Consider the following 16,520-nt stretch of genomic DNA (forward strand, 5'->3'; position numbering starts at 1 on the left):
GAATGGCATTTGGAAATAAAAAGGGAATGATATAATATGGATGAAATTCCAAAACATTATGCTAAGAAAGTCTGTATCAAAAAAACCACATTGTATTGAGCCAGTGCCTTGGCTCAATAGGCTAATCCTCCGCCTAGCGGCACCGGCACACCGGGTTCTAGTCCCGGTTGCCCCTCTTCCAGGCCAGCTCTCTGCTGTGGCCAGGGAGTGCAGTGGAGGATGGCCCAAGTGCTTGGGCGCTGCACCCCATGGGAGACCAGGAGAAGCACCTGGCTCCTGCCATCGGATCAGCGTGGTGCGCCGGCCGCAGCGCGCTGGCTGCGGCGGCCATTGGAGGGTGAACCAACGGCAAAAGGAAGACCTTTCTCTCTGTCTCTCTCTCTCACTGTCCACTCTGCCTGTCAAAAAAAAAAAAAAAAAAAAAAGAATCCAGAGGTGAGATACGTCGTTCGCCAGGAGGGTGGCGGGTAGAGGGGCAGCACCCAAGAAGATTGGATGATCCGAGGTTTTTGTTTCGACGTGGGAGACTTTTTTGTGCATTCTGATGTTTGATGCTTCTGGGATAGAGCTTATTTCTGTGACAGATCCCTTGTGCCTCTGCTCGGGTTTCCTTCTTGTCCAAGTGTTGAAATGGTGCATGCACGCATTGAGACTGGGGAAGGCTTGTGGGACTGAAGAATTAGGCGCCTTACCAGAGTGCTGGCTCGGGGCCTCGGTTTTCCAGGCCAGACTTGAACTTGAAGGAGCTTTTTGGTGTCGTTCAGGGCCCAGACGCTGTCATTACTGATCAGTCTCTGTTGGAAACTCAGCTTTATCCCTCTCGTTAGTAAAGGCTATCAATGGGAGCAAAGGGAAGTTCGGGCTCTGCCAATAAATCCAAACAAAACACTGGTTACTGAACCCTCAACCAAGCTGCAGAAACAGCCAGTAATGTTAGATGGAGCGTGAAGAAAGCTGATTACCGGATCAGAACTGGAGCCAACATTCCTAGAATCTAGAGAGATTGGGGCACCAGAACCTGGCAGGAAATTAGTCACGATGAGAAAGCAAATATCTGCTCCATCTACTCTCCTGGACTGAGAGAGGGAGTTCTTGCATCCTGTTCGTGTCATTGGAACTACTTGTACATTTTTTTCTTCCATAATTAGTTGTACAGGTGGGTGTTTAAGAAGCAGATTCAGTCTCGACTTCTTTATCTACCCTTGCCTACTGCCTTATCTTCCACTGCCTAAGCACCTTTGCATTTCACACTGTCCACATAGCTTATAGCTCACTGGCCCTGTCTGCCTGTGAACACTGCATCTTTCCTACAAAATGGAGAACAAACATTACCTACACCATAGCGTTGTTGGGAGCAGCACAGGGCAAGCAAGTGGTGTCTAAGGATCCTAGCTCAGCTCCTGAGCACATCAGTGCTCACTGTCTTTACTGCGTCGTTGATGGTGTTTCCTCTGTAGCTCCACATCGTTTCTCCTTCTTGTAAAGTGTGTTGTGTTATGGTTTCCTACAAAGAACAGTCATTCCTATTCTCTTCGTGTGTTACTTGGGTAATTTTAACTCTCTGTTCTGGGATGATTTACGTGCTTGGTGGGGCTTTGTGGAAGAAGGCCTGTGGTTGTGGCACAACCTCTGCCTCCTCGAAGGCTCATTTCTAAGGATGACATCACTGACATCCAGACTGATCATCGGTCTCTGTCTGGATCCTCCCACTTCTGAGAACTGAAAATCGCTGTGAGTTCCTGGTATTATCTGAACCAGAGTGGATCATCAGGAAACAAAACACAGTGATCGTGCCACTTTCTACTCTGCCTTAATTACAAGTAGGATTGTTCAGATTAAAATTTGGAATAAAAATCAGTACTAAACAGACTAAATTATTGCTTTCTATTCTTTCCACAGAATAAACATAAAGTGCCCCACTTTTGATTTCCTATCTCTGCAGGAAAAATAAATAGGCGAAAAGCTTGGAAAGCAGTTATTCAAATGCTTCTCACCTGCAGTTGTCAAATTCACATGGTAGGAAAGCCTAAGGAATCTATATTAATATTAGTAGACAGAAAAATAATTTGGTAATGTTACCTGGCATAAGGCAAATATAAAAAGAAGACTGTATTTCTATGCGCTAGTAAGGAATCATTAGACATAAAAAGGAACTACTGCATTCACAGTAGCATCAGAAAACTAAAATACTCAGGAGTAAACATAATGAAGATATGATTGGATTGTCTTTTTTTTTTTTTGACAGGCAGAGTGGACAGTGAGAGTGAGAGAGAGACAGAGAGAAAGGTCTTCCTTTGCCATTGGCTCACCCTTCAATGGCCGCTGCGGCTGGCATGCTGAGCCGGCACACCATGCTGATCCGAAGGCAGAAGCCAGGTGCTTCTCCTGGTCTCCCATGGGGTACAGGGCCCAAGGACTTGGACCATCCTCCACTACCTTCCCGGGCCACAGCAGAGAGCTGGCCTGGAAGAGGGGCAACCAGGACAGAATCCGGCGCCCCGAACGGGACTAGAACCTGGTGTGCCGGCGCCGCAGGTGGAGGATTAGCCTATTGAGCCACAGCACCGGCCGGATTGTCATTTATAAATGAAGAAGATGAAAAAATTTCTACAGCAGATAAAACACAAATAACGTGAAGCAATTATAGCAGGTTTATGAATCACACAATTCAATCATTACGATGGGAAGCTTCTCTCAATTGACTTAGAGTTTCATTGCAACCTCAATCACAAACATGATATGTTTTACTGAAAATGACAAGCTGAAAATAAATTTTACTTGGAATAAGTAGAACTGATTGGCTGGCACTGCAGCTCAGTAGGCTAATCCTCTGCCTGCGGCGCTGGCACCCCGGGTTCTAGTCCCGGTCTGGGCGCCGGATTCTGTCTTGGTTGCTCCTCTTCCAGTCCAGCTCTCTGCTGTGGCCCAGGAGTGCAGTGGAGGATGGCCCAAGTGCTTGGGCCCTGCACCCACATGGGAGACCGGGAGAAGCACCTGGCTCCTGGCTTCGGATCAGCGCGATATGCCGGCCGCAGCGGCCATTGAAGGGTGAACCAATGGCAAAAGGAAGACCTTTCTCTCTGTCTCTCTCTCACTGTCCACTCTGCCTGTCAAAAAAAATAAAAAAAAAATAAGTAGAACTGATCAAGCAATTTTGAAAAAGAAAAACAAATATGGTGACTTACCACCTCAGACAGATAAAGGTACAGGAATTACGAGTGAGTGGTATGGGCATTAGAAGACATGTGTAGACTGATTGAACAAAATAGATCATCCTGAAAGAGACTCATACCCACATGACCAAGTGACATTCTTTTAAAAATGAGGTTGACAGAGGCATTCAAGGAAGAGCTATTGTTCTATCAATAAGTGGTGTTAGAACAACTGGGTATCTTTGACTCTTACGTCACACTGTATGCAAAACTTAAACTGAATCAGGTACCTATGTGAAAGATCTAAAGCTCTTAAACACCTTGAAGGAAACATTAACAGGGAAAACTTTTTTTTTTGCATTTGGTTTTATAAAAAAAAACCTCTTGAAGAGGATGAAAAGCACTCCATATGGGATTTCATTTCTGTGATTATCTGTAAAAGACAAATGTTCCGATGCAGCCCCGAGGAGACAATCACCTGGAAAGAGACCTCGTCTTGCCAAGCTCCCCACGCCCAACATTAGAAAGGGATTATCCTTGCTCAGGTGAGCCTTCAGGTGGGACTGTAGTGGCTCCGGGTGACAACTCTCCTGTGACCTCATGAAAGACCTTGAGCAAGAAGCACTCAGCTAAGTGTGCCCAGTTTTCAAACCTGCAAAAACTATGAGACAGTAAATGCTTCTTTTATTCTTAAGGTAAAAATTTGAAATAGCTTGGAAGTACTCAGTTTGGTGTTGAGATTCAGGTTGGAGGTGAAAGTCTGGCTACATGAGGTTTTCATTTGCTTTCTGGCTTAGCTGCTGTTACCAGGAATACTGAGATCATAAAATGGCTCAGTCCATTACCTCATGGATCAAGCTGAAGTCCAAACGACAATCTTAAAGGAGAAAATAAGTAATTAGAGTCTTTTTAAATTTAAGAGCACTATAAATATATTTGGAATGCCCATTTAACAAAATCAGTCAGCTACTAATACCATCCCCATTACTCCACCATAATGCTAATCAGAATTCATTTAGCATTTGTGTGTGAACAAAATAAACAATATCTTGTTCATTAGTCCTCATTTTATTCTCATTCTCTGTCTCTGTCTCTCTCTCATTTGTTCTAAACTTTTATACAACTGTATCCAAGAACCAGAAAAGTGAATCTCTGGCCCAATTATAATCAATAAAGAATGGGCCTGTTGGGGTGGGTATTTGTCACAGTGGCTGAGACATTGCTTGGGATGCCCACATTTCCTATAGGAATGCCTGGGTTTGAGTCTCTGCTCTGCTTCCAATCCTAGCTTTTTTTTTTTTTTTATTTGACAGTTAGAGTCATAGACAATGAGAGAGAGAGAGAGAGAGACAGAGATCTTCCTTCCGTTGATTCACTCCCCAAATGGCTGCTACGGCTGGCATCGCACCGATCCAAAACCAGGAGCCAGGTGTTTCCTCCTGGTTTCCCATGCGGGTGCAGGGGCCCAAGCACCTGGGCCATCCTCCACTGCACTCCCGGGCCACAGCAGAGAGCTGGACTGGAAGAGGAGCAACCGGGACTAGAACCCAGTGTCCATATGGGATGCTGGCACCGCAGGCAGAGGATTAACCAAGTGAGCTATGGCACTGGCCCCCAATCCTAGCTTCTTACTAAAGTGCACTGTGGGAAGCAGGAGGTCGTGGCTCAAATGGTCCCTTCCATCCACATAGGAGCTAGAGTTTGGTTTCTGGGCTCCTCTCAGTCTGCTGCAGACCTGACTGTTATGGACATTTGGAGAGTGAACTAACACATGGAAGCTCTCTGTCTCTCCCTCTCTATCTTTCAAATAGGTTAAACATTCATTAGCTAATTAACATAAAAAGTTTTTAACAGAATGTGTTATAGTAAGCGAAATCTTCATGTTTGTATCCCAAATAGAAAAAAAGTTAAAATATGCAAATCTGACATTGTGACAATAAAGACAAGAGGTAGTATGGGTTCATACTTTTTTTTTTTTGACAGGCAGAGTGGACAGTGAGAGAGAGAGAGACAGAGAGAAAGGTCTTCCTTTTTCATTGGTTCACCCCACAATGGCCGCTCCGGCGGTGCATTGTGGCCGGTGCACCGCGCTGATCCAAAGCCAGGAGCCAGGTGCTTCTCCTGGTCTCCCATGTGGGTGCAGGGCCTAAGCACTTGGGCCATCCTCCACTGCACTCCTGGGCCACAGCAGAGAGCTGGACTGGAAGAGGAGCAACCAGGGCAGAATCCAGCGCCCTGACTGGGACTAGAACCCATGGTGCTGGCCCCGCAGGCAGAGGATTAGCCTATTGAGTCGTGGCGCCGGCCAAGGGTTCATACTTTTTAAAACAAAAGTTATAAATAAATTTATTGGGAAATTTCTTTTTTAAAAAGATTTATTTATTTACTTTAAAGTCAGAGTTACACAGAGAAAGAAGGAGAGGCAGAGAGAGAGAGAGAGAGAGAGAGAGAGAGAAAGATTGTCCATCCGCTGGTTCACTCCCCAGATGGCTGCAACAGCCAGAGCTGTGCTGATTCGAAGCCAGGAGCCAGGCGCTCCCTCTGGGTCTCCCATGTGGGTGCAGGGGCCCAAGGACTTGGGCCATCTTCCACTGCTGTCCCAGGCCATAGCAGAGAGCTTCATGGGAAGTGGAGCAGTCAGGATTTGAACTGGCACCCATATGGGATGCTGGCACTGCAGGCAATGGCTTTACCCTCTACACCACAGCTCTGGCCCTGGGACATTTCTTACTGTAAAAAAATTTGAGGCCACTTATGCAGATAGATACATAATCCTAAGTCTGCTACTGGGTTTCTTTTGATTTCCTACTCCCCACTGCATCTGTTTATTATCGTTTTGACTATCACAGCTCAAAATAAAGTCCTACAGATGCTCTCCCTATAGCATCCAGCCCAGCCTTCATCCATGACCCTCTTTTCTCCAAATCATCTTTCTTACACCCAATTTCCATATGAATTTAGAGCTATCTTTCAAGTTCTTGTAAACTTACGGACTTTTCATTGTAAGTACTCCACCAATGACTTTATTAGCTAATTGGGGGAAGAATTAATTTTTAAAAACTATTTAATTTTCTTACCCTAAGCATGCTATGCACCATGATTCCTTTTAAAGTATTACAATTATCTTTAAACTTCTATTACAATTATTTGCATGTGTTTTATGTTTATTAATTAGCATAATTATAAATGGCATCCATTTTTCATGACATTTATCTTCCAAATTTTGTTAGCATGTAGAAAATATCTTGATTTTTTTTTATCTTGCTCTAATTAACAGTCAGTTCCTTTGGAGTATTTATTGTTTTTTTAATTTTAAAAAATATTTATTTATTTGAGAGGTGGAGTTACAGACAGAGAGAAAGACAGAGAGAGAGGTCTTCAGTCCTCTGGTTCACTCTCCAAATGGCCATAACAGCAAGAGCTGGGCCGATCCGAAGCCAGGAGCAAGGAGCCAAGAGCTTCTTCAGGGTCTCCCACATGGAGACAGGGGCTCAAGCAATTGGGCCAACTTCCACGACTTTCCCAGGCTGTCAGTAGAGAGCTGAATCAGAAGAGGAGCACCCAGGACATGAACTCATGCCCATGCGGGGTGCCGGCGCCGCAGGCAGAAGCTTAGCCCATTACACATAGCACTGGTTCCTCCTTGGAGTCTTTAAAGCTTTGTCACTTTGATGAAGGCCTCTTCCTGCTTTGTTTTTCTTGAGACGTTTTTCCTGGGATGAATAGAAAAAAAAAAACAACAAACATATCAGCACAAAAGTGAAAAGACCTGGAAAGCATACACAGCTGCGTGTTTTAGAGCAAGATGGTCCTTTACCCAACAGCTTTGGTAAAATTCATGAACTTCACCTGAGAGTTCGAATTAATCTTACAAAGTAAGTCCTGGCCGACAGGGCAAGGTCTGGGCAGGCAGCTTTGGTAGTTTCTAGTCTTAGCTTGGACCCAGTGGCGTTGGAGAAGGGTTTCAGAATCCAGTCTCATTCTTCATTATTTAAAAATACTTTGCTACTCCTTTTTTCTTTCTCTTCCGCACTTTCATTCTTAGTGAAAACCAGATGGAACGTGTCTCGCAGGCAATGCAGCCACTCCTTCATCTGTGGGAGGGGCCCCAGTCCTGACCTTGGTCCCCCCCAGACTCTTCATCGATGAGGGAAGACCTCAGACCTTCATGAACCGGCAGTGCCAAGAGCTTACCAGTACTCACGGGGCTGTGGCACCAGGGATTGGGGGATGAGGTTCTGATGTTTGTGAAATATTCCCAGGAGCGTATGTGTCACACCAGGGAACTGAGGGCCAAGGACACCTGCTTGTGGTCCCTCCACCACTAAACCTGATTTCCCACTGAATTTGTGGGGAGAAATGTAAACCAAAGGCAGTGACTACACAGAAATATCCCGGGTCTAAGTCAGTCCGGGGCACAGTGCCCCCTGCTTGATGTTTTGTCTCCTGGTTAGGGGCGTGTAGCACACAACTCCCTTCAGGGGCAGCTGGAAGGTCACTCACTCATCTTCCACATCCTGGATGGAGTCAGGCAAAGGCTGGTTCCTGGTCTCAGGGAGGAGGAGGACAACAAGGCCAGCGAGGATGGAGCAGCCTCCGTAGATGATCCAGGGTGAGGGTGCATAGTACACGGTGAGGATCATCAAGAGGGGAGCCAGGGAAGACCCGAGACTGCCCGCAATTCCAGCGATTCCGGCAACTGTTGCCCTTGGAATACAAACAGCAGCACAAGAAAATGTGGTGAAAATCTGCACATGTGACCTACCATTGTGCATTAAATGTGGGAGACAGAAAACAGTGGCATATTTAGATATATGGAGATTGATGGCCTACTCTTGTTTTTGAAATTTCTCTCTTATTTGCTAGAAATTTGTCTCAAGCTCACAGTATATTAAGACACTTTGTTGGGGCCAGAATTGTGGTCCATTGGGTTAAGCCACTGCTTGTAGTGCTGGGATCCTGTTATCAGATCACCAATTCTGGTCCTGGCTGCTCTGCTTCCAATGCAGCTCCCTGCTAATGTGTGTGAGAGAACAGCAGAAGATGGCCTATGTACTTGGGCCCCTGCCACCCGGGTGGGAGACCCAGATGGAGTTCTAGGCTCCTGGTTTTTGCCTGACCCAGTCCTGGTCACTGTAGCCATTTGGGTAGTGAACCAGCAGATGGAAGATCTCTTTCTCTCTGTCTCTCCCTCTTTTTCCATCACTCTGCCTTTAAATAAATAAAAAAAATCTAAAAAATGACACCTTGTTTATCATTTAAAAAGTACTGTTGTTTAAAGGGCCACCTTTTGGGTGATTGAGAGTACATGAGATGGTACCTTAGAGGCCTTAACACAGTGCCCGGCAAAAAGTTAGCTTTCAGGAACCTTTGGTCATGATTACCGCTGTGTTGCTGTCATTATTTTCCTCATTACAACCGATTGCTTTGATAGCGATTGAGTCTTCTTGTTCTTCGCTTGATAAATGTCCATTAGCTAGGAAAGGTCTATTTGGCCCCGCCAGAGCACCCAAGAGATTTTGTACCTGATTATGGTGGGGATTAGCTCATTTCCATGGGCAAGAGAACTGGTAAGAGAGGCGAAAGAAAGTCCTCCTCCCAATGTTGCCACAACCACACGCACGGTCTGGGTTTCTGGAGAGAGGAAGACCAGTGAGACTCAGGAAAAGTGAGCGGAGCCTCCCCAAAGTGGTGGATGGAAAACACCTTGTTGAAAGTGTTTGCAGCTGTAAAATACCTCACAGGGAAATCGCACAGAGGAAGAATGTGCGCAGGGACTGCTAAGCTGGAACATGGCTTGTCTACACGTTCACTTTGTGGTGAGTAAGAAGTTCTGAGTTATTGCATTCACTCTCCCAGCTGCTCTGAGATTTGCCAAAGAAGGAGAGGAGAAGCCGAGTCTAGGATGTCGCTGTCATTTTCTTTCCTATGCAGTGTCTTCTCCACCTTTCATAGAGAATGTAGTTCTTCATGTGGGCGATTACTTGTATAAGACTTTTGCATGTATTCAAGGTGCCCAGCACTGGGGAACATGCGCAGTCATAAAAGGACAGGAGGCCCATCTCAGTGGACCATCAAGAACGTAATTTGGTCTAGAGTAATGTTTCAAGGATTAAATATTAGGACCTCTGTCAAGACTAAAATATCAGGGTTTAGAGACACTGGTGTGGGTTCAGCTGTAAGGCAGCAAACTGACATCACTGGTAACATTCAGGAGGAGTGTGGTCCACCAATGTGGGATTTTATAAAACACAGCACTATGGTGGGAATTACATGAAGCATGGTGGCCACTTGTGCTCCCTATACATTGCCTATGATCATTCAACTTAGGAAAATCGATTCTAAGATACTCTTAAGTACTTAATATGTTGCTATTACTGCACATGTATTCCCTGCTTGAAGCCAAGGAATTTTTATTTCCTTAAATGAAGATAACTCCTCAAACGAGAGCTGCAGCTATGATGACTTAATCTGAGACGTGTTAGTGGATATGTATAGATCAGGGAATAAGTCGTTGCTGGATCTATGGCAATAAGTGAGAGCCTGATGGAGGAAGTGGCCGGCAGAGAAAGGGGCTGACAGAGGACGTGGCACTCTGGTGGGGTCATGTTAGGATACGATACAAGCTCTAGACCCTCTGTACCTCTAAAAAGGGGGAAACCATCAGGCATAAATGGCATCAGTTTCCAGATACTTCTTGGTTGTTATGGAGACAATCATACATTTCAGCTGAATTTTACTGAGCTTTTCTCTTTTCTCAGCAGCTTAGTGACAGAATCTGTGCTAAAAACCCAGCTTGATATCAGGAAAAAACCCAATTCATTTCCTTACAGCTTCAAATAGTTGTGACTTGTACAATCCCTCAGGAAAATGGTGCGTGTATGTGTATGTGTGTGTATGTGTGTATGTGTGTATGTGTGTGTATGTGTGTGTATGTGTATGTGTGTACATGTGTATGTGTATGTGTGTGTATGTGTATGTGTGTATGTGTGTACGTGTGTGTACGTGTGTGTATGTGTGTATGTGTATGTGTGTATGTGTGTGTATGTGTGTATGTGTGTATGTGTGTGTTTGTGTGTGTTTGTGTGTATGTGTGTGTATGTGTGTATGTGTGTGTATGTGTGTGTATGTGTATGTGTGTGTATGTGTGTGTACATGTGTGTATGTGTATGTGTGTGTATGTGTATGTGTGTGTATGTGTGTGTATGTATGTGTATGTGTGTGTATGTGTGTATGTGTGTATGTGTATGTGTGTGTATGTGTGTATGTGTGTGTATGTGTGTATGTGTGTATGTGTATGTGTGTGTATGTGTGTGTATGTGTATGTGTATGTGTGTGTATGTGTGTGTGTGTGTGTTGGGTATTTCCTTGTTTCACCCTGTGCTCGTTCCTCACCTTGAGGTACAAATATGAGGGCCAGAATGCAGAGTCCCACCAGGAACATGAGAAGCAATTGACTGATTCGACGGCCCATGTGATTCAGTGACAAAAGTGCGACATAATTGGCAGGAAGGGTGACTGCACCAAAGAGAACCTGGAACAAGAAAACATTGCTCCCCAAGTGCTGGAGGTGGAGGCTCAGGCCAAAAAGGTGCATGAACGTTGCAAATCTGTAGTGAATATAGAGGAAAGACACATCATGAGGTTTAGCACTTACCTCCAATGGATGATAGCCATGTTGGCCAAAGCCAGTGGTTGGCGTGAAAATATAAAGGCATGTCTGTCTACTTTGTGGAATACTTCCATGCAGCTGATGATTTAAGAAATTTTGTTGGGGCTGGTGCTGTGGTGCAGTAGGTTAATCCTCTGCCTGCAGCACTGGCATCCCATATGGGTGCCAGGTCGAGTCCCGGCTGCTCCACTTCCAGTCCAGCTCTCTGCTGTGGCCTGGGAAAGCAGTGGAAGATGGCCCAAGTCCTTGGGCCCCTGCACCCACTTGGTAGACCAAGAAAAAGCTTCTGGCTCCTGTCTTCGGATTGGCGCAGCTCCGGCCATTGCAGCCATTTGGGGAGTGAACCAACGGAAGGAAGACCTTTCTCTCTCTCTCTCACTGTCTGTAACTCTAACTCTCAAATACATTAAATAAAAATCTTAAAAAAATTGAAATTTTGTTAAATAGTTATATGAAGATGGAAGCCATCATTATTGTTAATTTTTTTTGTTGGGTGGGTACAGGGTATTGTCATGGAAGATACATGGTAGGGCCTTGGAGGGTTTTAGAGTTTTTTCTATACCATGATTTGAGTTGTGGCTGTATTTCAACATATGCAAATATTTTCATTGAGCTGTATCTATGTGTGTATTTTGCTGTTTGAAAATTTACCTCAATGAAAATGGAAACCAACAAATGAAGAGTTAGAGCCCAAGTCTTTGTCATGGTTGAAGGTCTCAGCATGTCTCCAGTGACAAGCCTGGCAGGGTTATGTGATACACAAAGCTCCTCACTGTACAATGAGTTCTGGGTCCAGCTTTGCATAAATTTTTTGACTACATTCAACCATCACAATTCTTTTTAATGTCCTCCTTGTCTTTTATCTCCAAATCTATTCCTACAATATACTCTATCCTTTGAAATAAGAAATAAACTCACGTCTCCACTATTTTAATAGACCCCGTATGAAGCCTACCTCACGAAGGACATCAAACAGATTCGTTTCCGCAGGTTGGGTGAGCGGAACAAGTCACGTGCAGAAGGCTTTTTCTGTGCCGTCTCCAGCTCCTCCTGCATAGCAGAATTCAGAACCTTCAACAACAACAAAGATAAATAGTTTCAGTGTCAAAATCTGGTAGACATGATGGAGAGCAATGGACATCCAATAAAGTGTAACACAGATGACTGCTGTTTCTGTCTCATGGAAAATATTGACCTTAAAATTTAGTTGCAGTTAGAAAAGCACCATGAAATGTGAGTTGGGAGCTGAAGGAGCCTCAGGGAAGTTACACATCAAGGAAATTTTATTTAATTTACAAAAAGATTTATGCAATGGGGGCACTGGTTCTGTCCCGGTTGCTCCTCTTCCAATCCAGCTCTCTGCTGTGGCCTGGGAAGGCAGTGGAGGATGGCCCAAGTGCTTGGGCCCTGCACCTGCATGGGAGACCAGGACGAAGCACGTGGCTCCTGGCTTCGGATCGGTGCAGTGCGCCGGCCTTAGCAGCCATTTGGGGAGTGAACCAATGGAAGGAAGACCTTTCTCTCTGTCTCTCTCTCTCTCTCACTGTCTAACTCTGCCTGTCAAAAAAAGATTTATGCAATGCCTTATGTGGAACATTTTGTCAGACTGAAACTTGAGAAGCCTGCATCACAGCAAGGAAGAAAAATTTAGAGAAGAATGAAAAATTTATTCAGGAGAAGTTTCCACATCCTTTTGAAGCCCTGAAGTCAAGTCTTGTCTATGATATCTAAATTATTGATTTACCATGTTATTTTTCTTGCATAATACAGAAGTAAAAATATGTTTAAGTGGCTTATAAAAAATTGAGTTTTCAGTCTAATCATTTATCAGTTGTTTTGTTAATATGACAAAACTAATTCTGAAAGTGGTCATACTTTTTAAGTATTTATTTATTTATTTGAAAAGTGGAATTACAGAGAGGCTGAGGGGGAGAGAGGGAGAGAGGGAGAGAGGGAGAGAGAGAGAGAGAGAGAGAGAGAAGTCATCCTCCGCTGGTTCACTCCCCAAATGGCCACATAACAAACAGAAATTGAAAGCATTTCTCATGACTCATCCAGCCTACAAAAGATGCTACACACGGTAATACAGAAACATGGTCATCACTATGAGAGAAGATGAGGGCAGCAAATCTCCCAATAAAAGTACAAAGGAAGTCCAAAATAAGCAACAGGAATATTTATGGAAAATAGCAGTGACTTAGCAATAGTCACCTTGAATGTAAATGGCCTCAACTCTAGTTAAAAGATACAGACTGGCTGGATGGATTAAAAAACAAAACCCATCTATTTGCTGCCTATACAAAATACATCTTACCAACAAAGATACATGCAGACTGAAAGTGAAAGGATGGAAAAAGATATTCCATGCTAACAGAAAGCAAAAAAGAGCTGGTGTAGCCATCCTAATATCAGACAAAATAGACTTTAACATAAAAACTGTTAAAAGAGATAAAGAAGGATACTATGTAATAATTAAAGGATCAATTCAACAGGGAGATGTAACTATTACAAACATATATGCACCCAATTACAGGGCACCTGGTTATTTATAAGGAATATTAATGCATCTAATGGGAGACATAGACCCCAATACAATAGCAATGGACTGATATATAAGACAGAAAATCAGCAAGGAAACAACAGAGTTATTCGACACTATAGACCAACAGGACCTAACAGATATTTACAAAATTTTCCATCCTAGTCGTAGAATACACATTCTTTTCATCAGTGCCTGGAACTTTCTCTAGCATAGACCACATGCTAGGCCACAAAACAAATATCAGCAAATTAAAACAAATGGAAATCATACCATACATCTTCTCTGGCCAGAATTGAATGAAGCTGGAAATTAACAACTCAAGAATTTCTAGAACATATGCAAACACACAGAGACTGAACAACATGCTTCTGGATGAACAGTGGTTCATAGAAGAAATCAAAAGAGAAATAAAAAAATTTCAGGAAACAAATGAAGACAACATTACAACATATCAAAACCAACAGGATACAGTAAGAGCAGTGTTAAGAGGAAAATTTATAGCAATTGGTGCTTGCATCAAGAAATGGAAAGGCACCAAATAAATGAGCTATCAATGTACTTCATAGACCTACAAAAACAACAGCAAACCAAACCCAAAACTAGTAGGAGAAAAGAAATAATTAAAATTAGAGAAGAAATAAACAAAATTGAAACAAAAAATACAATACAAAAGATCAGCAAAACGAAGAGCTAGTTTTTTGAAAAACAAAACAAAACAAAAACAAAAACCAAAAATAAAATCGACAAACTATTGGCCAACTAAGTAAAAAAGGAGGAAGACTCAAATCAATAAAATTAGAAATGAAAAAGGATTTGTAACAAAAGACACAGAAATAAAAAGAATCTTCAGAAATTACTACAAAGAGCTGCATGGCAACAAATCAGGAAACTTAGAAGAAGAAATGGATAGATTCCTGGACACATACAATCTACCTAAATTTTCTGTCAATGAAGCATAGAAAACCTAAACAGACCCATAACCAAGATGGATATTGAATCATTATTAAAAACCATCCCAACAGATGGCTCTGTAAACAGATGAAGCCAATAATGTATTAACAGTACCAACTGAGAGAAAGTATGGTTAACTGAGGTTACTAAAAAGAAAAAGCAATTCAAATCAATTGGCAATCTACAAAAAGAGTTAAAGATTTTAAAAGCTATTATTAAAATTGCTATATTGGTCTATTATGCTATATTATATGTGTGTACATATTGTATGTTCACATGGGGAAATTTTATTAAGAGTTTTATTTTAAATGGCTTATAGATAAGATTGTCCATAAATTTAAGCTGCTAAAATTATTCAAAGATACATTTTAATTTGAGTGACCTGAATCTGTGTATCATATGTTTTAAACGTGTTGGTAGAAAGAAACTAAAAACATTTTAGATGGTTGTGCTTCAGTTTACTGGCTAAACAAACTACACCATGTTAGATATTTAAGAGGTGTTTTCAAATACATGATTCTTAAAATTTATAGAAGGCATTGGACCTTCTGGTAAATGTTTTCTTAAGTTGTTATCTAGTGGTTGAAACGGTTTGCTAAGTATTCATGTAATATTGCTATTGTCAGCAAGCGATCTAGGACTTGCTCCCTCATTTCTCTATTCTAAGCCCAACTTGTTCTTTCATTTCTCTATTCTCTTCAAGGTAGGAAACTATTTCTATTATGAAGGAATCTGTAGGATGCACAATTTAATCTTTAGACCTTATAAAAGAGATGGCTAACATTTTTCTGTAATAGCATAGCCAAAATAAGAACTTAAATAATAATCTCATAGCTAGATTCACTTCGCCATCAGCGAAGTATACAGTAAGTAGAAAAAACCTCCCTTTCAGACCAAAGGGAAAGAAAGTTTTAAAGTGAGAATATAATTTTCCTCATGGGCATTGTCTACCTTAGAAAAACTACTACAGAACATGCCTGTGACTATAGACTTGTAGTTCAGGCCACCGAAGATTAGAGATGGGACTTGGGCACTCCCTTGACTTGCATCCTCTGGTCTGCTTTAACACAAACCAGGAGGAAAAGAAAGCTCGGCATCAGAAGCAATGGGTAGCAGGCCTATTAATGGCTGATCTGTACAGTGATCTGCCCTCAAGCAGACCCAACAGGCCAGTCCACTGCAGTGGCTTTCAATGTGGTAAGCCTGGGCTTCAGCAGAAGTCAGCTTGTGAAGAGCCCTGGCAGCTCTGCCAAGAGTTGGATCACTGGAAATGGACCTGCCCTGGAGTTGAAGGATGCCCAGGTCAGAGCCACAGATCTTATTGGCTCTAAGCTGAAAAACCCTTCACTCAGCCCAACTTCCAAAGTGACCACTGCAGCTGAGGGTATGGTCAAGTAGGGTCAGCAACATTGCAGGCAGAACTGTAAATTGCTTGTTAGAGATGCCCCTTGCCTTTACCTGGCCAGCTCTCCTCCCAGGCCAGCCAAGTAATGAAAGTCAACAGAGTGCCTTCCCCTAGGAGGATCACACCTCCCTTAGGATATACCCCATGTGAAGAGATAGATAGGTCTGGGCCTCTGAATTTACAAGGCCTAAAGCTCACCAGATTATTATCAAGCCCCTTCTATCAGGTTCTATTTGCCTCTCAATCAGAAAACTTAACTGTAGCTTAGACAGCACCTTTCTTAGCTCCTCTAATAAGGACTCTGAGCTTTGTTCTAGACCCTGTCTAGCGCACTTGGGCCTCATTCCTTTGTAATCATAACCTCTACTCTACCACCAATGGCTCTACTCCCAACCTGTGTGTACTGATGGTCCTCTTCCCCACTTAATGCTGTAGAATTGTTCAAACCTGGTAAATGCCACTCTTAGGATCATTGGTTACTATCCTCACTCTGTCTTTTATGACCTTGTCTAAATATGATCAGAGTCGGTAAACTTGGAAGGCTTCCATAGCCTTGGCAACTCATGACGACAGCCTAGGATGGTTACTGGTGCCATAAACTAGAGTGTCAATTTGTTGGGTCAACAACAGGAGCAACTGTGCAGTTGCTCCTCATGCGGGATCTCTGTCCTTAATGTGCTGTACATTGTGATTTAATGCTATAACTAGTACTCAAACAGTATGTTTCACTTTGTGTTTCTATGTGGGTGCAAACTGTTGAAATCTTTATACTAAATTGATCTTCTGTATATAAAGAGA

General features: G+C 42.9%; 1 protein-coding gene across 2 annotated transcripts in view; it reads right to left on the reverse strand.

The window, feature by feature from the left end:
• Window positions 1-5,481: 5,481 nt before the first annotated feature.
• LOC133762925 (organic anion transporter 7-like) overlaps window positions 5,482-16,520 on the reverse strand; it is a 33,089-nt gene continuing 22,050 nt past the window's right edge. The window contains exons 6-10 of one of the 2 annotated variants that reach the window (XM_062195957.1): window positions 11,780-11,895; window positions 10,548-10,762; window positions 8,678-8,786; window positions 7,656-7,859; window positions 5,482-6,865 (exon numbers count right to left, since the gene is read on the reverse strand). In XM_062195957.1, the coding sequence (XP_062051941.1) occupies window positions 6,805-6,865; window positions 7,656-7,859; window positions 8,678-8,786; window positions 10,548-10,762; window positions 11,780-11,895 (705 nt within the window). In that variant the 3' untranslated portion in view covers window positions 5,482-6,804. The remainder of the gene's footprint in view (window positions 6,866-7,655; window positions 7,860-8,677; window positions 8,787-10,547; window positions 10,763-11,779; window positions 11,896-16,520) is intronic. The other variant, XM_062195958.1, reaches the window with a different exon arrangement.

The sequence above is a fragment of the Lepus europaeus genome, chromosome 7 (genome assembly GCF_033115175.1).
Source record: "Lepus europaeus isolate LE1 chromosome 7, mLepTim1.pri, whole genome shotgun sequence".
Lineage (NCBI taxonomy): Eukaryota > Metazoa > Chordata > Mammalia > Lagomorpha > Leporidae > Lepus > Lepus europaeus.